Source organism: Phoca vitulina, unplaced genomic scaffold, assembly GCF_004348235.1.
Source record: "Phoca vitulina isolate PV1807 unplaced genomic scaffold, GSC_HSeal_1.0 scaffold47, whole genome shotgun sequence".
Taxonomy (NCBI): Eukaryota; Metazoa; Chordata; class Mammalia; order Carnivora; family Phocidae; genus Phoca; species Phoca vitulina.
Window position 1 is genome coordinate 8,698,662 of NW_022589750.1, and position 27,886 is coordinate 8,726,547.

Consider the following 27,886-nt stretch of genomic DNA (forward strand, 5'->3'; position numbering starts at 1 on the left):
CTGTAATTCCTGGTCCTCTCCAGTGAGCAGACATCTGCGTCCTCCCCAATGAGCAGACATCTGCACAGGCTTATGGAAGGCATGATGTGTTCCCCGTCGCCTGTAAGAAAGCCAAAACGCAACCTAGACCACAAGTTCAAACTTGCTCTCCGTCAAAGCGCTTATTCCCTCCTCTCTGAAAGGCACCTCCCCACCCACGTCGAGGTCCCCACAAAATCCCAAGAGAGATCAGTGAGTTACTCTGATGTTTATTTTAATGCATCTTAGTCCACACAGTTGGTATAAAATCAGAAAAAGCAAAGCCAAAAAAAAAAAAAAAAAAAAAGGTCTGGAGTCTTAGCATCAGAAGGGCACCGTATATACATCTACAGTTGGTGGCCAGTACGAGTCATTGCCAGACAGTCCTTGGAAGCAGAGAACAGTCTAGACCCAGCTGAGCCCTGGGAATGCACAGTCCCAGGCAGGGGGGCGTCTAGAGGCTTGTCCCTATGCTCCGACCGTAAGAAGAATGTGGGAGCGATAAAGGCTGTGTTTATTATTTCTTTATTATTGTAATAACTGCAGCCTAGCTAGGTACAAAAGCAGTTATAAACCATTTATAGTACAGAGAATTATTCAGGTCTCCATTCTACTTTATGTCGTAAAATCGTTAATTGAATTTCCAGTGAGTAGTTTAGATGATTAGTGATAATAAGGAATGGTAAATACATAGCACCATTTCATAGGTTTGTTGTCACCGATTTCTCATCTCGACGTGTGACTGAGACACCCACCGTCAAGGGCAAGTATTCCAAGGCCACAAGCCATGTTTTTGCCGAGGGCTCCAGTTTGGGGGTTTTGTCCATGTGAGTGTGAGGCTTCACACGGAAGTGTGGGCGGTGCTCGTCTCTGTGCGAGATGCACTGGGTCACCCACAATTTAAGGGCTTTTGGCCATTCGGGGTTTCTACCCATACTTTGGTTTTCTAATGAGGTGGCGTGGAAGGGAGGTATCTTCTTTCAGATAAAAGGGAAGGGGCAAGACGGAGTTATTTCGTGTCCGGGCAAAACAAAAAGAACGAAAAACAGAACAAAAATACTGAGCTCGATTACACGGTTAGGACGTAAAGTTCCTTAGCTACTTCTTTAGGATTCAACACAAGGCTGATGGTCAACATAAAAAGCAAACAATACTATGTACATATATGTAAAAAGTGTTATAAATAGGTTTATAAACCATAGATATTATATACATCTTCAGTCAACACTAACCCCCCCTTCAACTGCTTTCTGTTTGGTTTGGTTTGAGTTTGGGTTTTTTGACTAGCTCTTTTTTTTTGTCTTTTCTTCTTTTTTTCTTCTGGTTTCTGGTTTCCTTCCTCCCTTCCCCTATGTATGCTCAGTGCCTCAGACCAGCTGTCTGGGCGCCTCATTCGCGTTTCCGCAAGATCACGTATATGACGCCGCTGAGCAGGGCCAGGGGGAAGGCCACCCAGGCCAGGATGTAGGCGAAGCCATAGGAGTACTCAGAGTTGAAATGCCATTCCGGGTGCCTCACCGTGTAGATGGATGCTGCGCTCATCACGCACAGACCTGGGGAAAGAGAGGGACAAGTAGGGGGAGGGGGAGGTGACAGTGAGGGGTCCCCTGTCCACCACCCCCAGTGCGGATCCCGTAGGACCCTGGGTACCTGCTCTTGACTCACACACACTCACACACACACCCCCCAGGTCACCCAATCTTTGGCAGACAACACTGTGCAAGAAGAGTATTATCTGATTCTGGAAGGAATCCGCTGCCAGATTGAGAGGAAGGGTCTCAAAGATCTAGAAACACAGGAAGCGATCTGCTCTCTGGTTCTGATCTATGTGACCCAGACAAGCATTTCCACAGTCCCTTGTCATCTTTTCTGCCCCATCTCTGTTCCTTTAACTGTCACCAATTCCTAGTCGACAGCAAGAATTTGGGCTGCAAGATAAACCTGGCTAGCTCTTTCCAAGGAGGGTTGGGTGTAGGAGCCCCTGGAAATCCGTGAATGGCTCTACAAATGGGTGGTGGCATCATCTGAACCAGGAAATTGAAATGACACTTTGCCATTACCTGAGTCGTGCGAGGACCAGAGCACTGGGCTCCAGGCAGAACCCGGGGCCCCTTAGCAGGACTGCCATGTAACAGGTCAAGTGTGGGCATCGCTTAGGCATACAAAGGAATGGAGAGAGAGGAAAAAGAAGAGGAGGAGGAAGGACAGGATATGAGTGGGAAGCAGAGGGAGGAGGAAACTATCATTGCACTTGGTCCCTTCCAACAGTTCTAGGTGCCCCCAAGGCTGGGGCTGAAGCCCAAAGAGGAGAGAAAGGTTATTGGATACACAGATAAATCCCCTGCCCACCTCTGCAGCCCTTTGGTGTGGGGAAGACAAGAAAAACCTCCACGTAGGGGCTCTTGAAGCAGGCAAGTTCAAGAGTGATGGCCAATGCCCACAATGGCAGTTGGCATCCCCCTACAGGGAGGGGTCCAGTGATGTCAGCACCCCAGCCCAGAGCTGCACAAAGCCCGCTCTGTTCCCTCTGTTCCCTCCTGAAAACAGGGTCTGTGAGAGGCTCTGAGTGACTCTATTATAAATCCAGCATGCTCTGCGGGATTCCTGTGGTTCCAAAACTCCCAATGCCCCAGACCACCTACACCTAACCTCACTGCTATTTGGGCTGCCATTCTGCAGGACACTGCAACTTTGTTTGAACAAAGTGCATTAAGTGGGAATACGTTACATTCACCACCCTGATAAGACTGTCCTTCTCCAAGTCAAGAGAAGAAAACTCCCACGCGGTTGGCCCCCGCTGAGAACACGCTTTATTTGCCCTGAGGCCGTGATCCCCAATTCTCTTCCCCCCTCCCCACGCCCCCATGGCTCATCTCGGCGAAGTGCAAATTCGTGTCTTTAAGAATGACTGAGGTTGGGGCGCCTGGGTGGCTCAGTCGTTAAGCGGCTGCCTTCGGCTCGGGTCATGATCCCGGGGTCCTGGGATCGAGCCCCGCATCGGGCTCCCTGCTCAGCCGGAAGCCTGTTTCTCCCTCTCCCACTCCCCATGCTTGTGTTCCCGCTCTCGCTGTGTCTCTCTCTGTCAAATAAATAAATAAAATCTTAAAAAAAAAAAAAAGAAAGAAAGACTGAGGTTGTCTCTGGGGCGATACTAACCTACCTAATGAGGGCAGGGCTATGAGAAGAGAAATGTGACCGAGGGAACAGCGTGCAAAAAAAGGCCAGGCCGAGGCTTGGCACGCTGGGAAGGCTTCTAAATGGGCCATGCGTCTACCTGGCCACCGCATGAAAAAAGGCCACGGGGAGCTGTGTAGACCAGCCATGCCCCGATTTCACTGGCAAAGGGCGAACATTCTGTGACCAAGAGGGACAGAGGAGGCAGGATTCACAAGTATAGTGACTACGTAGATGGCCTAGTTTATATGAAACTTGCCTGAGGAGCATCTCAGAAGCCAATGAACCAGAGCTTCGCCACGATCAGCAATGAGTGGAGATATTTTACAAAGCCCGAGAGTGGATACGCGCTTTGTAATTACTGTCGTCGGGAGACTGATGTTTTAGGGAATATGTTATTACAAGGCTGCCTGGCTGTAGAGCATTATAGGTACCCTGGGATACAGGGTAGTTGATGCCACACGGTAGTCCCGAAACAGGTCCCCGTAAGTGGGTGGGAACTTGCTTCCTCACCCACCAGTAGGTGGGGGCGCAGGGATGAAGGCCCCCCATGGGGAAGGTGAGTGAGGTTGCTGCCGCACCAGCAGCCTTGTACCTTCCTTCCCCACGGACGAGCAGTCTGTGCTCTGGAAGTGACGGGGACGCCCTGGTAGGAGCCTGAGTCCGGGAGGGTAGTCAGCAGTCAGTGGCGGCCCCGGACCCCGTCCAGACAACATTCGAGAGTTTCTCCCTGTCAGGACGGCTGGATCTGCAACCAGCCCTTTAAAGCCCCCTTGAAGAGGAGGCCTCAAGCTCCCTTCACAGCAACAACAACCACAGGCGAGCGATCAGAGCCCAGAACCTTTAGAAGGGAGCAACGAAGCAAGAAATGGAGAGAAGTCTCGAAACTTCCTTATCTCCATTCTGCTTGGCTCCGAACACATGTAATGAGCCCCTAGTGTGTGCGGGCACTGTTCTGGCTACTGAGGGCACCAAAATGGATAAGACATGGCCCCTAGCTTCAGGGGGGAGTGTCATTCAGGAGCGGACATGTCCGTAGAAACTTCTGATGTGGTCTGACATGATTGCAAGAGAGGGAGATGCTCTGACAGGATGGACGGGCATGGAGTCCAAACTGGGGGGCCCAGGGAAGCCTGACGGGGCAGACGGCGCTTGACCCGAGTCTACAGGGTGTGGACAAGGTAGTCAGGAGAAGCGGGTCCTGACAAGGATCTCCCTTGACGGGGAGGGGCAGTGTGCGGGGAGGCTGGGAGCCCTGAATGGCACGCTGAGGAAGTTGTGGTGGGAAGCACACCTTCAGCAGAGGGGACACATGATCCGGGGTGTGTTTTAGAAAGATCTCTCTGGCAGCAGCATGGGAAATGGATTTAGGGGTGGCGACAAGGCAGGGGACGGGAAGGCGCCCGAGCTGGCTTTTGCATGAGGGTAGTGGTGCTCATGAGGGCAGGAGGAGAACGGAAGTGGACACAACGTCCACACAAGGGTGGACTGGGTCTGGGGTGAGGGAGAGAGGGGACACCGCCCCCCCCCTGCCCCGGCATGGTCCCCTGGTGGGCTAACATAGCTCACTGGGAAAACAGGGATGTCCGGAGAGCCGGGAGGAGCGAGCAGTCAACAGAATTGAAAGGAGTGGAGGGACTCCGCCAGTGACATCAGGGAGTTATATCAGTGACCTCCGCAGAAGCCGCTCATTCGAGAACCTGGAGCGGAAGCCAGAGGGAAGTTGGCCAGAAAGTCAACGGTGGGTACAAGGTGCCTCATGGCGTTGGTTGGAGGAGTGAGTGACTCTGACTCATTCCCCACCTGGTCCTGAGCGTCATGAGGTGGGGCAGAAAGAGGCTGGAAGTTCCCTTCCTCTGAAAGCATTGGGCTCTCTGTCTGACCTACGCAGAACCTTCTCTGTGCTGCTGGTCTGGTTTCCGATTTCAGCATCCAAGTGACCCTCACTGCCTCGAAAGCCACTCACTGCACTCCTGGATTCCGACCTGGGCTCGGCCAGTGCAACGTCTGGAACGGTTCGCTGCAAGGGGGGTCCCTAAATGTGGCATCTGGCTGCCAACGGCCTTTGAGCCACTCAGAAGAGGGAGGGCACTGTGCTTTTTTATTCATCCCCCAAAGTCTTTCATTCTAAAGCCCTACGTCTGTATCAGTCTGTTTCACAGAAGAAACAGAACAAACAGAAACACTCAGGAGTCTCCTTTTACCGTCTTCTCTGTTCTCGGTAATCACAATAAATAGTAACTACACATGTGACCCGCGTTTGATTCTGCCAAGGGAATACAATTACCCAGTCATCCAACAAGTGGGTTATTCAGGGACTTCTACGTGGTGTGCCCGGAGCTCAGTGCTGGGTGTTAAGTAGTGAAACATAAATCCAAACACGGGGCTCTGTCTTTCAGGTCGGTATCTCTATGAATTTCTCGATGCTTTCTCATCAAGTGCAACCCAGGCCGGCAGACGTAGGATCACGGTAACCACTGTCTGAGAACAGAGCGGTACCAGTTCTGAAAATAAAAAAGACTCCAAAATCCAGGGAGAGGATCAGAATAGCTCTTCTCTAAGAAGGGCGTTTAGAAGAATCTGTGGCTCACGAGTGGGATAAGTCTGTGGCAGAGAAATTCCTAGAAGACCTTACGGTGGGATTAGGGATAGTGTGATGGTTACACCAACAGTTCCCAACCCTGGATGAACATCAGAGTCACCCAGGGAGCAGCCCCACCCAAGAGCTTTCCAGGGATGAAGACTGAGCACTGGCATTTCTTTTAAAGCACCCTCTTTTTAAAAAGGTGATTAAAAAAAGATTTAATTATTTATTTGAGGGGGAGGGGCAGAAGAAGCAGGAGAGAGAATCCCAAGCAGAATCCCCGCTGAGCACAGAGCCTGACACGGGGCTCGATCCCACGCCCCTGAGATCAGGACCTGAGCCGAAACCAAGAGTCAGACGCTCAACCGACTGAGCCACCCAGGTGCCCCTAAAGAGGTGATTCTGATGTACAGCTAAGATTGAAAAGCAATGAACTGGATGGAGCCTCTTGACACATCTCCAGGAAGCAGCCAACCTAAGAAGTATGTAATCAAGGGAAGACAGCTCTTCATTGTGAGACTTGTGGCTTATTATGAAAAGCAGAAGGGGATGAGGCAGCAAAGCAGGCGGACTGATAAGCACCCGCAGAGGTGTAATCTAGATCAAGCAGAGACGGCTCCTAAAGCTACAGTCAGCCCCGAGAGCCCCCCACACCTTGTACCTGCCTTTCCCACACGCTCATGTGTGTGGTCTATGAAGACCGCAGCTGGGCCCTCCAAAGGGGAGCGAGGCAAAGACAGTGCAGCCGAAAACAGCCACCTGGGAGACTCTGAAGATTTTCCAGGGGCTTCCACTTAAAATGCTTCAGTGTGGGGCACCTGGGTGGCTCAGTCGGTTAAGCGTCTGCCTTCGCCTCAGGTCATGATCCCGGGGTCCTGGGATCGAGCCCCGCAGGGAGCCCGCTTCTCCTTCTCCTCCCTGCTTGTGCTCTCTGTCTCTCTCTCTCTCAAATAAATAAATAAAATCTTTTAAAAAGATAATAAAAAATTAAAAAAATAAAATGCTTTGGTTCTTTGAAGAAGCAAGGGAATCTCTAAGGGAAGCCCCTTCCTCTTTTAGTCCTCAACTTGAGTGGCAAAACCCTACAGAGCAAGTTCAAATGCAACATTCTGGAGAGTCTGTGGTTACCAGAGGACTCACTTTCAGCTCAGGTGAACTGGAGTTCAAGTTAGGAACAGAACATTCTTTGGGCTTATAGATCACGACCACTCCTGTGGCTCGACATGGCTAATTCAAGACAACTTGTTCTTGAAATAGGGGCCGCCAGGCTGACAAACTGATAAACTGAAAACTGGATCCCATGAGAGATAAGAAGCTACATGCAAAGAGGAAGAATGAAGAACAAATCATGTGCTTTTAGATTTAGTGGGGTTTTTTTATAGCAGAATTCTAACGGGCTTGCATTGAGTTCAGAGGAGATTCAAAACAGGACGGGTTAGCAAATACATGTTGGAAAAGCAGAGTTTCTGCCTTGGATTTTGGGTTCTGTGGCGATTTTGGTGGATTCTGCATCTCTAACGATCAGGAGGTTCTTAACTAAATATTGAGTCCATGCAGAATGCATTCTGTTGTTCTTGCGTGAGCTGGGCAACCTTGGGTACTCATGACACTCTCCTGGTCTCAGTTTATTTATCAGTAAAGTAACACGCTGGGGCAGGTCAAATATAAACATTTGATGAAAGTTCTGGTTCCTAAGTCTGGATTGTTTTATCTCGAGGACACATCCATTGATGGAACAGGTATGATCATCATTTGACTTGATATCAAACTGTAAATGGTGAGCCGAAAAAGAAATCCCAGAATACATTCTAGTTTTGCGTATGAATTCCGGAAGCGGAGTGACTAATGATAACTCTGCTTCTAACATACCTAGGGATGATATCTTACTCCATAATTCGTGATTTAACAAAACTGGCAACACTCCAGTATATCAAACCTGGCTTGGTATAAAAAAAACTATGCAAGTAGCAAAGCACTATTTGGTTTTGAAATCCTCAAATGGTACATAATGAAATGAAATGCTGTGTTTGAGGATTTAATGAGAAGTAGGTGTCCAGTCTAATTCCTTCTTCCGGGAAAGGGTAACTCTCTGGCTTCTAGAAAAGGTCATCAACATTCAACCTCAGGCTGTGCCTTACAATACAGCCACGTGTAAGCCATTATATCCCCACATCCATCCATCCATCCATCCATCAAGGACATGTGGGCTGTTCTCAACCCTCCAGTGATGCTCCTGAGCACAGCGTGGTGATTCAGCACCATGGACATTCCAACAACCAACCAAGAGATAGCATAGTCCTTTGCCTACTCAGCCAGATACTAAAACATCTCACAGTACATATGGCATATATGGAGTTTGTGACTTATTAACATGGACTCTAGGAGCCACCACCCCATCTGCCTCTTACTTCTCTCTAGTGCTTGCTGACTCAGTCAACTGGTAGTCAACAGACAGAAGAAGGGTAAGTGTCAGTGAAGGAAGACATTGCTCACAATCTAGAGACAAAGTTGGAAGATGTCACCCTCTATAATAGAAGCTTCTCGGCCTCTGCATATTGTACACATGGATAACCCCGCTGGAGGAGTTGAAGGAGACCTCTCATGTGTTGTCATGGCCCCATGTTTGGAAATGATGGCATATTACACAGGGGTGCCAAAATGAAGACACCTGAGGATGACAATAGTAAATCAAAGCCCACCGGAACTCTGGAGGGGGAGTAAAGGAGAGTAAGAATTCACCGTGGCTTCATCACTGTTTAGAGGGAGGAGACACAAGGTCAGCAGCACATCAGGGACCCTTTCCATGCCAAAGCAGGGATAGCTCCTCGGGGCATAACATAACGTACGGCGATACGCCCTCAAGACTGGCCTTGGTCCTACTGATACTCTTGGCATTCACCTCTGATTATGTGTCCAGATTGTAGCTTCGTTCCTGGTGACAGGTCTGGCTGGGTTAGGGACCTTCCTTCCAGAGCCCCTAAGTCTTATTTCCTATGGACCTTGTTCCATGGCATAGTGGAGAGTTCCCAAATTCTAAGGTGTAGGTACACACACACACATACACACACACTTTCCAAAACCATCCAAGGTACAGACTCACAAACATCAGTCCTTCCGGGGCTATGTCCCTCTACTGACTGATCATTCCCCAGCCTTGGACAGGCACAGTCTCCACAGGAACTGGATATCATCTCCAACTTACCGGCAAGGATTTGGAAGACTCCGGTGATGTAAAACCGGCCCCCTTTGGTGAGGGTGAAGAGCTGGCAGAAGAACAGGAACAGGGACAGAATACTGAAGATGATGGACAGGATCATGGTGGCCTGGACAGACTGCAGCCATTCTGGAGGGGAGAGACACCAGGTTAGGAAAAACCCGCCAGGGCTGGGGGAGGGGCTGTGCCATGAGGAACATGGCGCCCAGCGCACCGTGACCCCTAAAACCCACAGTCCTCCAGGTGGCAGAAGCCCTCTTTTATAAGCAGAACTCACTTGTATAATTCACTTGTATAATACCTACGTAATTGTGGTCCTTTTAAGAAAGGGCTGTACGAACACCACGCCCAAGAGTTAAACTCAAGTTAAAATATATTGAACTCCTTCCCAGGCTTTTTGCCAAATGTGTTACTCCCACATAAGTACGCGTGTTAAAGAGGGTCTGAGCCCCGCCCACTGCCTTCTCTCTTCTTGCCCTCAAAGGGCTTTCAAGGGCTTGCTTATTGGAACCCCTGTATTCCAAGAATAATTTAAAACCACTGTTCAAAATATCAGCATCCCCCAAGGAGAGATAGGGATCGTGAGGATGGCTGGGAAGAACAAACAGTATTGATGCCAAAACCAATTTTGTAGTAAATTGGAAGAAAATGCTGATGGAGAAGAGCGAGCTATGAAAATCCATTTGCTCGGCCAAGGTGTATCTTGGTCAGTCTCAACCCCAGTCATGAGCCTCAGCACAGAGCGCTCTGTGCTCAGTCAAATCGCCAGGTGGGATGCTGGGATTCTACTTCCGCAGCTTCGCTGAAACCCCAGCTTGGATCAAATCCCCAAGCTGCCAACTGAAATGCGGGCAGAAAAGGGAATTCTGTAGTTCACTGTCTACTGCAAAATGTCGTCTCAGGAGGGAAGGGAGAAGAGGACACAGTGTGGGCTCAGAACTACAGAGGGAACCTAAGGTGTCCCCCCTAGGAGAGCTGCATTTGGCTTTGCCCACCTGTCACCTGCGTCCTTTCCTCCAAGTGCCAAAGAATCATTGGGGTGGGTGCTGCTCTAAACAAGGCAAAGCAACTGCAGAAGCCACAGGGCTTTATCCTCTCAGCCCAGTAACTGGGTAGTGTGCAAAAGCTTCGAGAAACGCATCGATGCTTAACACAGTACTCCAAGCTATGAAATCTGCATGACTCATAATCAATCACTGAATACGATGAACGTCATTTGAGTCACAAGGAGATCACGGCAGAATTTTAAGGGCGCTGGCAGGGTTAACTGAAGAAATGTCGGAGATCCGCTAATCCAGCGCCTTTGTACTGAAAGAGACTTCCGGAGATGTTCTGATGAGCCCAACAGGCACGGCCCACTCTGGGAGGCCCTTGATTCCAGCCTAGTATTCTTTCCACTGTGACAGAACATTTGCTCCTTTTATGTTTTCAACGTCTTTGTCAATTAAGGTAAGAAAATGATGTCCCGGGTATCGAGCCATCCTGACTTCATTTTTTATATACCTCTTAATTAAATCTGTTTGTCTTTCTCCAGCCCTAGTAATTCCTCTAGGGGAGCAGTCTGCAATAAAGTTAATGTTTCCGTAATGTTATTTTTTCAAAAGTAAACCAATTATCCGGCGCTTTGGTAGGTGAGGCTGGGAACATAAAGATACATGAGACCCAGATCCAGAACGAAAACAGTGATTGAGTTTTTTGGCTGGGAAATGTTCTTCCGGGTACACCCTCCCGGGCAGAGTGGCTGGGGCAGATGACAATTTGGATTTCCTCCTCCAACTCTGAAACCTTTACCTTACTCTTTACCTCCCCTACCACTAACAACAGACCTCACATTTAGAGAAAACTCAAAATCTTTGATGCTAAATCTACAGGAATAAGAAAAATCCCTTAAGACTTAGAAATGCAACTAAAGCCTTCTTGAAACTTCCTTTACCAATAATTTAAACTTGAGTCCCAACCCCATTACAATGGAGTTATTTTGCCATAAGGTGTCAAATCAGATGAGAATTAGGGGGTCAAGGAAGTTTTTATTCAATGGGCATTTATTTGCTGAACACTTACTGTTTTGAGGCCGGCTCTCTGGTAAGCTCTGGGAATACAACGTTGAAGAACTTTTTCAACCATAAGTACAATAAATAAAATACATACATGAAGAGAGTAAATCCAACTACATCATCGATCACAATATATGTAAGTGGGTTCAAGTCACTTGTGAGAAGATGAAGAATTTCACCTTGAATTACATAATTCCCACTGATAGTCTGATACAAGAGATACACCTAAAACAAACGACAGTCAAAAATCGAAAGATTTTAAGAAGAGGTGGCAGGCAAATATTAACAAAAAAGAAAGTAAGCATAGTAATAATAGCATCAGACAACACAGAATTTAAATTGAAAAAGATGAAAGGAGCCAAAGAGGGATACTTCATAGTGAGGAAAGACCCAGTTGACCATGAAGAAATGGTAGTCGTAAACCTTTATGCCTATAAAATAACATGGCCCAGAAAAAGTATAAAGTAAAAGATAATTGGGAGAAGAAACTGACAAAGTCACAATCATAGTGAAAGGTCTTAGCATACCTCTCTCAGAATAAAAAAATCAAGTAACTAAAAAAAAATACAGTAGCAGAGAGATTATTGATAACAGGATCAACCACTTCAATTTAGTAGATATACAGAAAATTTGTGTCCATATAACAAAGACCATGAATTATTTTCAAACGTACAAGGAACAGTCTTACACACTATGTATTAGGCGACAAGTAAGTCTCAATAAATTTCAAAGGAAGCAAAAATGATACAGGCATAAATCGAGGCAAACAGAAAGTAGGAATGAAAAACAAACTGGCCAAAATAAGATTGGAAATTTAAAAATAGTATTTGGACAAAGAAATCAAGATGAGAACTAAAACTTTCTTCAGCAGAGGTTGTGATTCAGAAAGTAGTCAACGTCAAATCTATGGGCGGTGGTCCAAGCCGTACTCTCAGTGGAAAATGTATGCCCTTAGAGCATTTACTAAAAAATACAAGTATTGGCAAAGAATGAGCTAAACTTTCCACTTAAGAAGTTAGAAAAGGAATAATTAAATGAATCCAAAATGAATTGACTCATTACTGATGAGAGCAATTGTTAATAAAATTTAAAAAGGACAAAAATACAATTAATTAAAGAATCATGTTCTTTGGTGGGGGGGCTCAATAAGGCAGACAAATTTTATTAAAGCACATAAAAGAAGTACTAAAGACATAGAAACATACTATGTTTCCAGATAGAAATACTCAAAGTCTTAAAGATGCCGCTTTCCCCCAAAGTAATGTACAAATTCGATGATATCCTAAATAATATCCCAACCGGAACTTGACAAATGCTTTAAAAACTTATCTGAGGGCCACTGGGTGGCTCAGTCGCTTAAGCGTTTGCCTTCGGCTCAGGTCATGACCCCGGGGTCCTGGGATTGAGCCCTGCATCGGGGCTCCCTGCTCAGCAGGGAGTCTGCTTCTCCCTCTCCCTCTGCTCCTCCCCCTGCTCGTGCTCTCTCTCTCTCTCAAATAAATAAATAAAATCTTTAAAGAAGTAAAATAAAAAAATAAAAACTTATCTGAAAGACAATAAGCAATAATAGCCAAAAAAATTTTTGAACCAAACACAAGAAGAAAAGACAAAAATACACAAACAAAAACAATGAGTCAGAACATCACCTACCAGATATCCAAATATAGATATGCAAAGCATGTATTTATATTATAAAGTTCTAGCAGTTCAAAGAGTGTGGTATTAGCCATGAACGAAAAATAAAACAATGGCACAGAGCTAAGACTTTGGGAGCATATTTGTGAATTCAGTATATAACAAACAAAACATATAAATCAGTAGAGAAAAAATACAACAGATACCAAGTGCGGATGGCTATCCATTTGACGAAAAAATAAAAGATCTCTAACTCACATCATTCACAAAGTTCAATTCCAGATGCATCGAAAAGCTCAGTGTAGAATTATTAAGTCATACAGACACATGATTCACAAACGAGAAATAGGAATAGCCAATAAACATCTTTAATGGTGCTCAACCTCATTAGTATCCAGGAAAATGCAAGTGAAATCCAGAAGGAATGTGATGTCAATGTTTATCTATCAAATTTGCAAAAATCAAAAAGGTTGATAATGTCAACAGAGTACATGTATGAGAGATACCGCTGAACACCGTTCAGAGGGATGATTAATATAATCATCCTTCTGTGACTGGCAATTTGGCAGAATATCTTTAAATTGTTAAATGCCAATAACTTGACTCCACAATTTAATCACTACATCGTGGATAAATACTTAAACATATCCTCAAAGAGAAATGAATAAGGATTGCTCACTATACCATCACTCCCATGAGTGGAAATAAATTAGGGTAAATCCCTACAATGGAATATTTTTGCAACAGTTAAAAAGTCACGAGTTAGAAAATGAACAACCTCTGAAAGATCTCCAAGACAACGAAAAGACTAAGGTGCCCACACAACATGATGTCATTATGTAAATACACACCAAAAAAAACTTTATAAATACATGCAAATGTGCAAATACACGCATGAATATGCGTGTGCATGTTCACTGGAAAAAGAGCCAAAGACGTGCCAACTGATATCCACGGTTGCCCCTCAGGAGCTGCACCTAGATGGAGGAGAGTTTGGTCTTTGGTCAATATCTGCATCATCAGATTTATTTTTAATACGGTGAATACTTTCCTATAACATCTGAATAATTAAAACTAACTTAAAAGATCACAAGGCAAAGCAGACAGGGCAGCCCACAAGAAGGATTCCAAAGCTCAAAGAACAGTTGGAATCTGGACGGGACTGGTGTTCCACTCGCCGATAGTCAAGGGACTTCTCCTGCCCTCAAACGCTATCAGATCAGAAGCTACATATGGGAAGGGCAGGGAGATAAAGAACGGAGCCTGGAGGGAGCAGACTCCATCCCAGCTCCGACAGGCTGGCGGAATTATTCAGAAGGGAGCCCACAAGGTCCTGAGGAGATTCTGAAGTGCAGAGGACATTGCTCCAGAGCCAGAATCCCTCACCTGGATTGGACTCGACCAGGAGCTTGGGGCATGGCAGGTGTTTGATCCCATATGAGGACTCGAGCCAAGCCTAAGTGCTGGGCAGCCAGGCACTCTACTCACCACAGCCCAGGGGATGGTTCTGCCACCTACTTCTGCTCACCACCGGCTTCACTTGCCACTTAGCATGTGTTCGGCCTTGAATTTCTCTCCTCTGACAGTGACATACCAACCATCTCGTAGGGCTATCGCAATGATCAAACAAGCTGATAGGAAAGCTCTGTCGGAGGATGATACGAATCACCCCATTTAAAAAGCTGATGTTGAGGACCGGGGCAAATAAGCGTTTACGGACTGTTGCAGGGTACGGTTTCTCCGGGGTAGATTTGGCTGGGTCACTCGGGTAATGATACGTGGGGACCACAGCGTTCGCGCAAGCCACATGATTAGGGCACCAACCAGAGCTCCGAAAGCATTTGCAAGTATTTGCAAATTATCTGGAAAGAGGCAGATTGTGACCATGTTCGGCTTTGCAGGTCAAGGTAGGGTCTCCGTGGCCTTTCCTTGGTCTTGGCATCTTAGCACAAAATCGGTCTTAGTCAATATGTAAATGAACGGGTGGGGCCCACTCATCCAATAACGCCTGACTTACAAAATCAGTAGAGAGACATCTGATGTAAGGGACGGAGCTCTCAATGACAAACCTGTTTTATATGGAGCAAACCTAACACGACACCAACATTCCAAGGGGCAAATCTGAGCTCCTATCCAAGCCCCAGGGCAGGGAGACACTTTCTCTCCAATTGCAAGTTTGTGATCATTCGCTGAGCCAGTAATGAGCACCCACGGTCATCCTCCAGGCCCCACTCAGTGGCTGGCCCCAGGTGGATGCCTGGGTAAATATTTGTGGAATTCCCCGTGGCAACGTTTTAATCTCCAACCTTGGTGCAGAGCATGGGAATTAAACGCCCTAAAACTCTCTGCAGGCTCGGTTTTAATGAGAGTGCCAGGTCCAGGGGCTGCTGACAGCTTTTCTGACATGGGCTGTGGCTGCAGGGAGACCCAGCTCGCCCAGCAGATAAGGGCAAGCTTGAGTTACTCAATGATCAAAGCTCGCCTCAAGGTCAGATGCCTGCTGCCGTGGCAGCTAAGCGGTGAAGGAAGGACATCTGCCCCCTCAGTTGTATTCTTAGCCCAGGCCTGCAGTCCAGTGAGCTACAGGCTCAGAGAGGATGAAGCTACTTTGAAATGAGCCAGATCATCCGAGGCCTTCCGCATCCTTCATTACCAGCGCAGAGCCACCTGCCCCTCCCGTCCCCGGCCCCGCGGGGACTCCGAGTCACTCCTAAAAGCTTTCTGACTCAATCAAGAGAACGGGTTTTCTTGGAAAGGAGAGGAAGGACAGGTGCGGGAAAGTTGGCACACATCGGGAAGGCCAGGAGAGAATAAAGCCTCGAAGAAAGAGACCATTGGAGGGGACGACCGAAAAAAAAAAAAAATCATAATTTAAAAAAATTAAAATTAAAAAAAAAAAGCACGGGACCAACAGGGCCTGGCTCCCCACCCTCAAACCGCCCCACCCACCTGCTATCACACACTGCCATTTTCCTTACTTCTGAGTAGGAATGTCATTCCAGGAATAGCTGACTTACCAAGAGGCCTCCATCCTCAACAATGTGGCCTTTAAAAGGCACTTACGCTTCTCCCACCAGCTGAAGCACGTGCAGGGCCCAGCGTGGGTCCCCCGCCCTGGGGGCTTCAGTTTCATCCTCATCCAGACAAAGCTGACAGCTCTGAAGGGAGGTTCAGGTCTCAGGCTGGATGCAAACCAGAGGGGGAAAGCTGCGTGTGGGCGCTCAGCCCACAGACCGTGGCCCGGAGCTCAGAGAGCCGAGGAAAGCCACATGGGAGGAAGCTCTTCCAACACATATTCGTAGAGGGCATATTAACCAGAGCAAAACCCACGGAAAGAAACTTCACGTCAAGGTGTTTCAGCTAAACCTGACAGAATCAGTCAATTAACCGCACTCCTAATTAAAAGGCTCAGTGGTAGACAGAGGAAGGAGTCTTTCAGAGTCTAACTTACATGTGTGGTTTGAAACCTACAGTCTTACTCTGCTAACTAGTCCTGGGGCTTGAAAAGGAAATATAATATATAATATAGGACGGAAGGTACCTGAAAATAGGAAGCTGCTGGAGGTTTCCTTTATTTTCCGGTTAGAAAACTCTAGTAACTAGAGGATCGGGTTAGGCTAGGCTGTGTTTCTCAAAGAATTTGTTGCGGGACCGCTCAACCCACCGGCTGATTAAAAAAAAAACAAAAGCAGAGGGACTGGGTTGCATGGTCAAGTCCATTATCATCCCTCCTTAGATGTTAATTATAATGTGCAATGAAATACTAAAGGCTAAGGGAATTCTTGCCATATAAGAAGAAGCCTTCTTAACTTTCGAATTTTTGTATTTTTCAAACTGACTCATCAGAAAACTTTTTTGTTTTGTTTTAAGAACAGACCTCTTGGAACCACCGGGTTTGGCAGGAAAAATGGCAGCTGAGGACAGAAAGGCATTGTTTAAGAGCTGTATTATCCGAGAGACTACAGGGGATGAGGGGGATGCCTGCATTATTCTCAGGATCTTTGGGTTTGAAAGGCATTCTCCATATAATAATCACCATATAATCTCCATCTCCATATAATAATCAGAAGCCCCCTCTCCTTTTAATCCTGGAAGTGTTTTCGAAAAGGCCAAGCATCACGGCGATTAAGAGCTAGAATGGAGTCCCTACCCCACCAGGCACAGTAACCCACCTTCCCTTCCCCTAGCACAACGCCCTACTCTCCCCTGCACAGCTACTGAAATTCTACCTAATTCCCAAGGCCCAGCTCAGAGGCCACCCCAACTCAGGACACTCCCCCACCATGTCACAATTATATCCTGAATATGAAGAGGCCCCAGGACATGATGTGGTAGGTGCCAAATCCAGGCCTTACCTCCATGCTCGCTCTGCTAGATAACCAAGGCACGTGCCCCAGGTTCTCAGTTTGCTAGAGGCAGGCCCGGGGCAAAAAAAAAAAAAGCAAGGACTCCTGAGGTCTACTCTACTGGGTTTTCCACCACAACACACGGGGGATACTGAGAGGTTCAATAATGTGTTTGAAATCTAATGAATTAAATGACCCTACCGCCTCTCTTTAGGTTTAGAATTCACAGAAGCTAGGGAGGGAGGAGGGAGAATGGTGTGGTGAGGTAATGGGGTCCCCCCCTTCTCTGCTCATCGACCTGGCAAAGCCAAACCACCGCCCCAGCTTCTGGCGGGGCAAGAAGAGGCTCATGCCCGCTCTGTCTAGAGGTAGAACATGACGTGGCTGGGACTTCCGAAGCCACTGAAGGAAGGAAGCATCACCCAGACAAGGGGAGAGTCTCGAAGACAAGACTGGGGTCTCTGAATATTTGAAGTCAGCCTAGGGACCGTTCAGAAGTTTAAACCAGGCAACCTGGTCAAACCCCAGTCTAGCACATCAGGCAGGAAGGAAGCTGTCAGAAATGAGCGGACCTAAGAGGGGACAGACTTGGGTCTAACAGAGACACCGCTTCATGACAATACCTCAAGGCACCTCTCCCATATCACTGGCCACTCTTTCCCTGTCCCTTCTGCTAACTTCTTCCCGCAACCCATTTACTCACTGGGGTATCCCAACACTCAGCTCTGGACCCTGTGCCTTTCTTCTTGCCCTCCCTCCCACCCCTTCCTCCAGCCAGCACACTCAGCCACACTGGACTCTTTCCATTACCTCCTGGAATATTCTTCCTGTGAATTCTTCCCGTGACCGGTCCCCCTGGTGTCCATCCACAAGACGGGGAAGGAAGAGGCCTTCTGTAACCAGCTCCCCCAACCTTGGCGACTTTCTATGTCATCACTCTGTCTCCTTCAGAATCCTTTCCACTCTCCACACTTGAGTATTTATTGTATATTCTGGGTGTCCCCCCAAGTCACCATAAGCCCTACTAGAGCAACAACTTGGTCTTTCTTGTTCAGCTCTGTGTGGTCGGCGTGTGGATGCGCTCAATATATTTGAGGAATATCAATGAAGGGACCGTGCTGTTAGCTCTTCGAAAATGAAAGAGGCTCTCTTGAAAGGTAGTGAGTTCCCCATCACTGGTAGGATGAACATGGGATGGGCTTAGTGGAGAGGGGTCTGAAGCAAGGTGTGGCGGGAGAGAGGGATGGACTTGATGACCTCCCAGGTCCCTGCCAACATTGGGAGTCTATGTGTGCATGACCACACACTCAGGAGGCTTTGTGCCAGACATCCTTCTCTCGGGCACTGAAAACCAACACCCACAACGTCAGGCCCCATGACAGCCCATCCCTGCTCCTGAAATACAAGAAATGCTTTCTTGACTCTGCTGGAATCCTGGGAATGCAATTTAAATTTCTGAAGAAGCAAAGACTGAGTTTCAAGGGCCCTGTGGTTCAGACCCAGGTTTGAACAAGCATGCAGAATTAACTCCTGGATGTTGGCATCTAATGAGAAACTTTGCAGGTTGCAACATTAGCATTCTGACACCACATCCCATCCCTTGTACCTCCCTCGCCTGGCAGGGCCTCAGCAACCCACAAGGGCCTGTAAAATCAAGAGCCGTTACTTGAGCAGAGATTGTGGGTTGGCCCAGAGAGCCACAAAGATTTTAAATTGCAAAACATGAACCCATAAATGCAGAGGGCCTCCTGTGTTCTCTAAAATCTGACCAAGAGCTGAGCCACAGACGAGGAAATGGTCTGATGCCCTTGCTGAAATGACAAGGCCACCAAACGGATAAAAAAAAGAGAGAGAGAGAGAAATCTGGAATCAAGGAAGACACAGATGACAAGTGACCACCGAGGCTCAAGCTAGGGGCTTCTGAGACTGGCAACATTTATATTTTTCTGATTTTCAATCCAAAGCATCAGTCTGATGCTGGCCACCACCTGACTGCCTTGAGTTCGTTGTTGCCATCGTTGCTTAGAATGGAAAGGAAAAGCATTGACTGCTCACTTTCTTGGCTTGAGATCCCGGCTCCAGCCCAGCTCCAGAACTCTGACCCATTGGGATACCCACCAGGTACACACAGATAAAACAAAGAAGGGGAGAACGCCAGTGTGTATTTGGACCTAAAATGTGCAGAATATGGAGAGTTCAAAACAAAAAGCATTAGTTTGGTCAATTCGAGGCACGTTTTGCCGAACTTTCTGGGTCAGTAGATTTTAAACTCACTCATGGCGATGGCACAAGGGCTCCAAGGAGACAGGCGCCTTCAGATTTGGGGAGAAGGCTTGGTGCATCGCCCCTGCTCCCCAGATCCCAGCCGGAGCTGCTCAGATCTCATTAGTTTGAAAACCAGGGCTCTAGAAACTGGCCTCCTCTGTCTCTGGATGGATGTCTGCTGGTATGGACGCTGCCCCACGGGCCCTGCCTGCCATACCCTGAGGCTCCGCTTTCTTACTCAAAGTAGAAAGAACCGATTTGTTACCAGATACTAATTTCCTACCAGGAAATAACATTTATGGCTATTTTGAAAATTAAATGTGAAATAGGTAAATCCCTACGGGATTTTGTGTGAAAATAAAAGATCTCAATGAGGAAGATGGGCAACGTGGCAGAGGGAAAGAAAAGCAACGATGAAAGTGGTAAGAATCCCACGTCTCGGGACAATGACCTGAAATGCACATCAGTGCATTTCTACTGTGCAAGATTTCTGATGTGTTCTGTCTTATAAATGATCCGGACTGCTGCTGCAACTTGGAATAAAATGGACAGAGATGCATATAAAACACAGCAAGGCTAAATGAGACTGTCAAAAGTAGAAAAGCACCCATATGGACCAAACTGCTTACTAAGGTCTAGAAGGATCTACAGGCCGGCGTGCTATTCTACCCCTCACCCTCTGTCTTCCCACTGTCTGGCCTGCCCTCGGCCCCTCAATGCTGCCAGGCCCCTTCCTTGCCCAGAGAGCCTGTACTGGATGGCCCCTCTGCCTGGAACCTTCCCCAGATGTTCATACGGCTGACTCCTGGTCATCCTCAAGGGGTCATTCCTGCAAAAGGCTCCCTTCTCTACCCCAATCCCTCATGACACATTAGCCTGTTTTGTTCTCTTTGTAGTTCTGATGGCTGCCCCAAATTATCCATGTTTCTTGGCTGTTTATTTCACCTGTTAAAATGCAAACTCTTGCTCACTCTTGCATTCTCAGCGTCTACAATAGTACCTGGTACAGGGTAAGCACCAGCAATCCAGCAAGCTGCTGTGCACCAAAGAACAGAGGAAGGGAGAAAGGGAGAGAGGGGGGACCTTGAGATGGGAAGTTCATGATCAAGGAAGTAAGAGGAGGCTAACATTCCAAGATGAGGGAGGGAGAAGCGATGGGAGATGAGGTTTCATGGGAACAGATCATTCAGGTAGACCCTTTGGGATTTGGTAAAGATCTCCATCTGAAGATTAAGACCAAGGAGGGGCCTCTGAAAGCCTTCAAATCCAGAGTCATAGGCCTGGCTTTGTATTTTTAAAAATATCACCCTGGATTCGATGTGAAACATGAGTTACAAAGAAACAAGCAAGGTGAGGGGTTAGGGCTCTGATAAATCCTGCAGGCATGGCGACCCACAAGGGAATGGTCAATGGCCGGGGCGGGCCATTCAAATCCTAGAAACTATCAAAGAGGTAGGTTCGGTGGAAGAGGATGCAGACTGACTAGTTCGGGGGTGCCTCTGAGACATCCCTGTGGAAATATCTAGTAGATGGCTGGATATGCAGGTCTGCAGTTCAGAAGAGAAGTCAAGGCTGGAAGAAAACCAAGATCCCAAAGACATCATGAAACAAGACTTAAATAAGACTTAATGATGGGAGATGGAGAGAAACAGAGGGAAGTCTAAGGGTTATACACTTTCCAATATGGGGCTCTGTCAGAATGGTGGGGCGGCTGATGGAGCCCAGGACAGAGGAGAGATGAAATATTTGAATAATCCTAAAATAATGGGGCTCTGCTCGGAAACTGCATAGGACCCAGCAGAGCTATGGTAAAACAGTATGAACGGGTACAGAGTGGGGGGATGGTCAAAGTCCTGGAGAGAAGTGTTTCAAGCCAGGCTTACGGAGAAGTGCTTGCTATGACATTTCTAGGAATTGAGAAGCCATGCTTCCCACGAGGCCAAATGACTACATTCTCGGCCTCCCTTGTTAACTAGGTGTGGCTGCATGACTAAGTTCCTGTAAAAGCTAGAAAAAGAAGTGTGTGGTCTATGTGGAGACATTTCATGAAAAGGGAAGGGCACACATTCTTCTCCTCCTCTTTTCTCCACCCTGCTGCCTGAAGCGTGGATGAGATGGCTGGAGCTCCAACAGCCCCTTAGTCTGCGAGGATGAGGACCAAATCTAAGAGATGGCAAAGAAAGGAGCTAGAAAGGGCCTGGGTCTCTGACGCTTTCATACAAGTGCCGTAAACGATCTTAAATTTAAGTCCCTGCCCCTTGAAGATGTTCTGTTACATGCAGTCAATCTTAATCCTAACCGGAATACTAGCCGACGGGTCCGACACATCCCCCTGCATTGCTGTCCCCTTGCTGGTGGTCACGTCATTGCCTGGACAGGGAATATCCTCCTCCTTGCCTGTATTTATTTAAATCCTGCCCATCCTCTGGAGGATGGATCAAATCCCACCTCCCACACAAGACTTCTCTTCCACTTCCTCCCCTGAACTCTGGTCCTGCCTGCCTGCCCCCACTCCTTGGGCATCTGGCCTCTACTGCCTTCACAGTGACTCATCCTTCCACACTTATCCCCTGGCTCCTCAAAGAGGCTCAGGACCCTCAAGGGCGAGGTCCCCAGTTTCCAAGGCCCTGTATTCCCTGGGCTCAAGCGGCATTCAAAGCTAGGTGATGATGCAGAGGCCCCATGAAAGCTCTTTCATCTCGACCTGCAGCCAGGTTCAGGATGGAGCCAGAAGGTGTGTAAATATGTTCAGAAAATACGAAGGCAGGCAGGGTTGAGGGCAGCTCGTAAGAAATCTGAAACCACTTCTAATAGCAAGGGGTAGTTAGGGGGAAAGATCTGAGACATCGCCTTCCGACTACATAACACAGCGGTTTGACCACCATGAGGTTAACGTGGTGAGCGAGGGGCATCGTCCATGCAGAAGACGAAGTGCACGGTAACCCCCCACCCCCCCCACTCCCGGCTCCGAGAGAGGCCACGCTCTGGCCCCATACTTACAAACACGAGCCCCTTCAGGAAAAATTAGCAAGCCAGATCAACCAACGTCGGTTCACATAACACACTTGCAACGTGCTCTTTGCAAATGGATATCAATAGCGAGTTGCTTTTGATCACGTCCATAAAAAGTATGTTTGGAACATCCTGAGGGCCATCGAGGACCAAAGTCGGTGGCTCACAACTTCATATAGTTTCATTCGTAAAGGGCATCTAAGTTTTGTAATTATGTATTTTTGCGCCCACTGTTTGCCACAGAGATTTTTCAGCTGGATCAGCAAGGCAAAGGAGGCCCAGGGGATTCTGCCCCCCATCGGAGCTGACCCACCAGGGAGACGTCAGCAGAGTTAACAGCTACTGGGGAAGCTTCCATGGAAACTTCTAACTTAGAAGAAGCTCAAATCCAAACAAACCCAGCTTACTTAAGGGCGTACCCAGATTCCCTCAAAACATCTGAGAAAGCAGATGTGGAAGAGAACCCATGCTCCCCCCGCAAAGCAACCACGTGGATTTGGAGCCCACAAGAAAGACCCCAAAGTCATTGTCAATGAACCCAAAGAATGAGCTTGGCACATAAAGAGCCAGTTAAGAGACGAGAGGTTTCCTGATGAAAGTAACACTGGTCCCTCTTTGAGATGAACAGGCCCCGAGGTAAGAGCGCCCTTCTTCCCAAACACGGTGGGAGCACAGTTTAGAGGGCTGCTCCTCTGCCCCCGTCCGTGCCAACCCCACATGGCCAATGCCACTTGGGAGGGGCGCCTGTGGACATGCCCCTCCTCGGCGAAAGCCACCCTTTCGGGCCACGTCACCACTTGTGACCACCAGGTGTCAGTAGCGAGTGGGGCGCCTCCCTTCCCGAGGCTTCAGGGAACTTGAGCCAGACCCTGAAAGGGGGGAGACACCGGATCCTGCGGCTTTGGGGACAAGCAGGGCTATGGCTACATTCTCAGGCACGCATATGAGTATTTCATTCCATTTGCCTGGTTGCCAACGCACCATGCAAACTCACTGTGCACCCTCTGGGATGTTTTTAATTCAGTATCTTTCATGCACTCCCGAGAAAAAAAATGACAGAGTCCTTTCTTTTCTTCTCCCCAAGGAAAATGAGAACATAAAGCAGGGTTTTCTACTCCTTGCCTATCCTCCCCACAGAAACTACCAAATAACTAGTCTAGCACTTCCTCCTTATACTGAGGCTCGAGATGTTTGCTTTGTAATGTTTCGGTGACAGCTTGGGTATTATTGGGTGCCAAGCCCACAGGAGGCAAAGTCCAGCAAGGAAACTGCATTGTGCAAAGCTAGAACGAAGGGTCCCTTCACTGCCCACTTTATTGCGCTGGGTCTAAATTGGTCTCTTTCATCGGTTGGAGCATCTTCAACAGATACTGGATCATGAGCACCTTCAGCAACAATGAAAGCTGTACTCTATTGGCCTTTTAAAACTCAGGATGTCAAGAAAGCTCTCTCTGCCCATCCTACAATGACTGCCCCCTCCAGGCTGAGGACATATCCTTTGAAACATGAGACTGTACCAAGCCAAGCCCACTTTGTCCTCAACACCAAGCACTGCGGCCCCTCCCAGGGGCCACGATGCCACTGAACAGCACCCAGCCACCCAAAAGAATACACCCTCTTTACCTTGGCCTCTCCACATCCAAAGACACAAGACTCCCTGCTGAGTACTGCTCCCTCTGAGTATTGAGGTGTCTAGTGGGTACTTGCACTGTCAATTATCCCCTTCACTTGAATCCAAGTAAGCCTGGTTTCAAATATCTCACAAGCAATGACGCGGAGGACAGAGGAGAAACACAGTCCTCCGGATGGAGGGCCCTCCCAGGCTCGGTTTAGCATTCTGCAAATAGCTTCGAGGCCCCATCTTGCCACAAGGAAACACTCAAAGGTTCCGATGCTAAATGGCAGCAGGGAGGCCCACGACCTAGAAAAGCAGTCTTGTAAATGGGGGGCCAACAGCTGGACCAAAGACTACCCTTGGGACCGTCACCGAAACAGGCAGAGGCAGGACATTTCTGGATAGAGACAGCCAGCAGAGCAAAGATGCCAGTTGGATCCAAAGTCCCAACGGGGTTAGCCTAAAGTCTTGCCATTGAGCGGCCTCCGTTGCCTATCTGTGTCTGCATTTCTTTGCTCACAAGGAGCATTACATCAAGTGATAAGGGGGAGCTCTAGGGCATCTTTCCGGGAAGAGATAATGTACAAGGATACCCAGGGTCTTGGCTTAGCCAGAGAAACCTCTGCTCCTCTCCTTTAGTCTTGGATTCCTGGTCCCCCGTTGCATTCCGCCCCACCCCAGCAACAACGCTAGAGCTGTGTGTTCCAAGAACAAGTGTTTCCGGGTCTGGACTGAGAAACACGGCACCCACAGACCAAAACAAGCGTGTGGAGCAAAAACCCAGTCTCACCGTTCGCGGACGATGAGTAACAGTGGTGGACGTTGCCCGGGGAAGACGTGCTACAGTTCTGCCAGAGGTCGGTTGCGTGTCCATTGCCCACGATCCATTGCTAGAAAGAACCAGACATCTTAAATCAGACAAGCTGGGGAGGTGCGAAGGGAAGGGGAGCGTGAAGACGAAGGGAAGGCAGGGAGGTGGGGGTCTGGCTCAGGGAGGCCCAGTGTTTGCAAGTGAAAGCAGCACACGGGCGTATAAGCTAGTATATGCAGAAGTATGTATGGTAGAAGGGGCCTCAGACAGAGCCCAGGACACCTGCATTCAAGCCCGCTCCCCTCCCTGATCTCCTGAGTGTCGCTCCCCCAAAGTACCACCCCTCTGAGCCTCTCTCCTTCCCCATAATTCCTATTAATCCGACAAGATGAATTACGATGCTGTAAAGACACTTACAAATGATAGAACAATCCACAAGCCCCCAACATCAATATTTCTCATTCCAACGTAATTATCTCTCAACCTTTGAAACAGAGGGGAATAGCGTGCCTGGAATTTGCCTTACACTAAGAAGTTAAAGCCACAGTCATAGTTTCAGATCGAATGTGCTTGACGTTGGATGGTTCTGTGACCCAAGTTATATACCCTGATAACCTGTTCCTAGAGTGGAGGCTTAATAGTGGAAGGCGCTGGGTCCACATCACAAAGCAGACCCAGGACTGTGAACTCTTTTCTGGAAGAGCCCATGTTAACCTTCCAATATCCAGCCCTCCAGGGGTGTTGTATGAACTAAGCCGCCCATCTGACCCTATGACATATGGAGAAAAACAAAACTCCATAAATACTCCGCTTCCTTCCTCAACGAATCTACAGCGAGAAAAAAAAAAAAAAAAAAAAAATGCTAAGCAATCTCATCAAATGAAGGTCGGGGAGCCCTGGCTCCGCACCGAAATTTGGCTTAAATGGAGGCCTGCGCAGCTAACCTAGTCCAGCGATTGCTTCCTTCCTACCCCTGAATCTGCTCCGGTTTTCTCAAAACAACTGAAAAGGGGGCAGATTGCCAGAAACTGCAAAACGCCCGCGGGGACGTCTGAGACTTCACGTTGTCTGCAAATAACACGGCGGCGCTGAACTAGGGGGAGTACAGCCGGAATCGCCTGGGGGAGGCCGGAGCACTCTGGGGGGGGGGGGGGGGGGGGAGCTCGGGGGGCCCCGCCCCCCGCCACTCACGCTGACAATCGTGGAGACGAAGAGCAGCACCAGCACTGCGACGTGGAGGACGATGATGCCGAGCAACAGGAGGAGCATTCTGGCGGCGAGCTGCGCTCAGCGGAGTTCCTGCCTGCCAGGAAAGAGAGCCGAAGCTGGACGTGAGGCCGAACCAACTGGCGCGAGCGAGAGACGGAGGAGGAGCGCGCGGAGGGAGGGTCCCGGCGCCGGCGGAATGCAGGGGGCTGGCACCGCGCCCGCCCGCCCGCCCGCCTGGCCCGGCCCCGGGCGCCCGCACGCCTCCCGGCGGCCGGCCGAGAGAGGGCAGCAGCCGACCGCAGCATCCCCGCCCGGCCATCGCCGGGCCCGCCTGCGGCTTTGGGAACAAAGCAAGGGGTACGCACGTCTAAGTCACCCCAGGAGGACAGGGCTTTCCCGAAGGACGAGCGGAGGCCGCGGCGCACCTCCACCCACCCGGGGTTGCCTCCGAGCCCAGCCCCACGTGGGGAAGGGGGCAGAAGGAGGAGAATGTGCCCCTTTCCCCTTCACGGAGGGGGAGGTGGGGGGTCAGGGGGTTGGCGCCCAGATTTCTGCCGGAGGCCTGGGGACACCAGCGGCACGCTGTGAGGGAGAGCGCGCGGCTGCGAGCTGGTTTCCCAGACCCGGTGCTCTCCGCATTCCGTTAGTCTCCGAGTTTCCACCGGCTTCTGCCAGCGCTGGGAGCCGTCCTGGCCCCGGCTCAGCCTGGCATCGGCACGGGCGGCTCCGGAGAGGAGGCGCAGAGCCGGGGGAGTGTGGGCAGGAAAGAGTGGCCGGGAGAGTGGCCCGACCCTGCGCTTCCCGCCCACCGCGCGCTTCCCCAGGCGGCCCCGGCGGGCCGGGCCCTGCGCCCCCGGGCTGGCCCCTCGCCCGATCGCCGGGGTCCCGGCCGCGCCGCCGGCACGCACAGCCGAGACGCAACCCGGTCCAGCCGCGGCGCTCCGGGACGCGCGCCCAGGAGCGTCCATGGAGGGGGCCAGACGTCCGGTGGGAAGGAGAGGCGGAGGATGAAGGGCTGAGTCCCAGGAGAACTGCAGCCCGCCAGAGCCCGCAGGACATCTTCCCTCCGCAGTTGTGCGGTCCTAGCCCCTCATTTTACAGACCTTGGGGAACTGAAGACCCGGGTGAACCGTTAGAGGATACGTATGGCTGTGAAAACCCTGCTGCACTTGGGCGGACCGTTTCAGTACAGGGCCTTGGACCAGGGAGACGACGTTTCAGTAACTCATAAAAGTACCCAGTAACCAGGCCCCTCCGTTGCTCTCCATAAGCAACACATTCAAAAGAACCCTGGAATGCACGGGAAGAAATAAGCCCGGTTTTCCGATGTCTCCCAGAAGGTTTAAATTAAATCCAGTGGCTCCGAGAGCCGGGGAGGGACACAGAAGGATAATCGGAGATAGGGTACGTGGCTAGAAATTGGGGGACCACGGGGGTCCAGTAGCCCTCCCCCCAGGTGTCCACCGCAGGAACCAATTTGCCAATGAGTCCCCAAGAAGGCGCTTCTCCAGCGAGACGAAAACTGCTCAGCCCCTGCCCCACATCCCGACACCACCACCCGCGCCCCTTACGACTTATGCACCATAAGGCAAGCCACGCCGTATCTCCTACAAAGCCCGTAAGACCTATACAAGACAGACTGCGGTCTGTCTGTCTGAGCTCAGAAAGACAGCTCGGAGACCTGACCAGCCCAAAGCCCGCGCCTGCTCCGCGCTTTCTGGCACCATCGACGGAAGATGCCCACGTTTCTCCTCCATCTCCACTTTCCCTAGCAAAGCACTTACAGCCCAAAGGGATGGTTGTCCCCGATCCTCAAAGTGGCCTCCGGCACAAACAACTCCGTGCGTTCGCTCGGCCTATAGCGTCCCCGAAGAGAGCTGCGCTGCCGGGCTGCGCGCGCGAAGCGAGGGGCCAGAGGGAGGCTCCCGGCGTTCCCCTTTAACGGGAAC

The 27,886-nt window shown here is 49.3% G+C and overlaps 1 protein-coding gene across 1 annotated transcript; it reads right to left on the bottom strand.

Annotated features, from left to right (window-relative positions):
* Window positions 1-236: 236 nt before the first annotated feature.
* PMP22 (peripheral myelin protein 22) lies at window positions 237-27,886 on the bottom strand. The gene is made up of 5 exons (XM_032431984.1): window positions 27,722-27,886; window positions 25,920-26,031; window positions 24,708-24,807; window positions 8,979-9,119; window positions 237-1,571 (listed from the first exon to the last, which is right to left on the bottom strand). Exons 2-5 carry the CDS (start codon window positions 25,995-25,997, stop codon window positions 1,408-1,410), a joined length of 483 nt encoding a protein of 160 aa, XP_032287875.1. The 5' UTR covers window positions 25,998-26,031; window positions 27,722-27,886; the 3' UTR covers window positions 237-1,407.

What these genes read in the sequence shown, in the direction of transcription:
- PMP22 (XM_032431984.1), bottom strand. Translation starts at nt 25,997, where the DNA reads ATGCTCCTCCTGTTGCTCGGCATCATCGTCCTCCACGTCGCAGTGCTG. An exon ending in TTACTCATCGTCCGCGAACG is followed by an intron (nt 9,120 to 24,707) that starts GTGAGACTGGGT and finishes TCTCCCCTCCAG; the next exon opens with AATGGCTGCAGTCTGTCCAG. An exon ending in AGTCTTCCAAATCCTTGCCG is followed by an intron (nt 1,572 to 8,978) that starts GTAAGTTGGAGA and finishes CTCTTTCCCCAG; the next exon opens with GTCTGTGCGTGATGAGCGCA.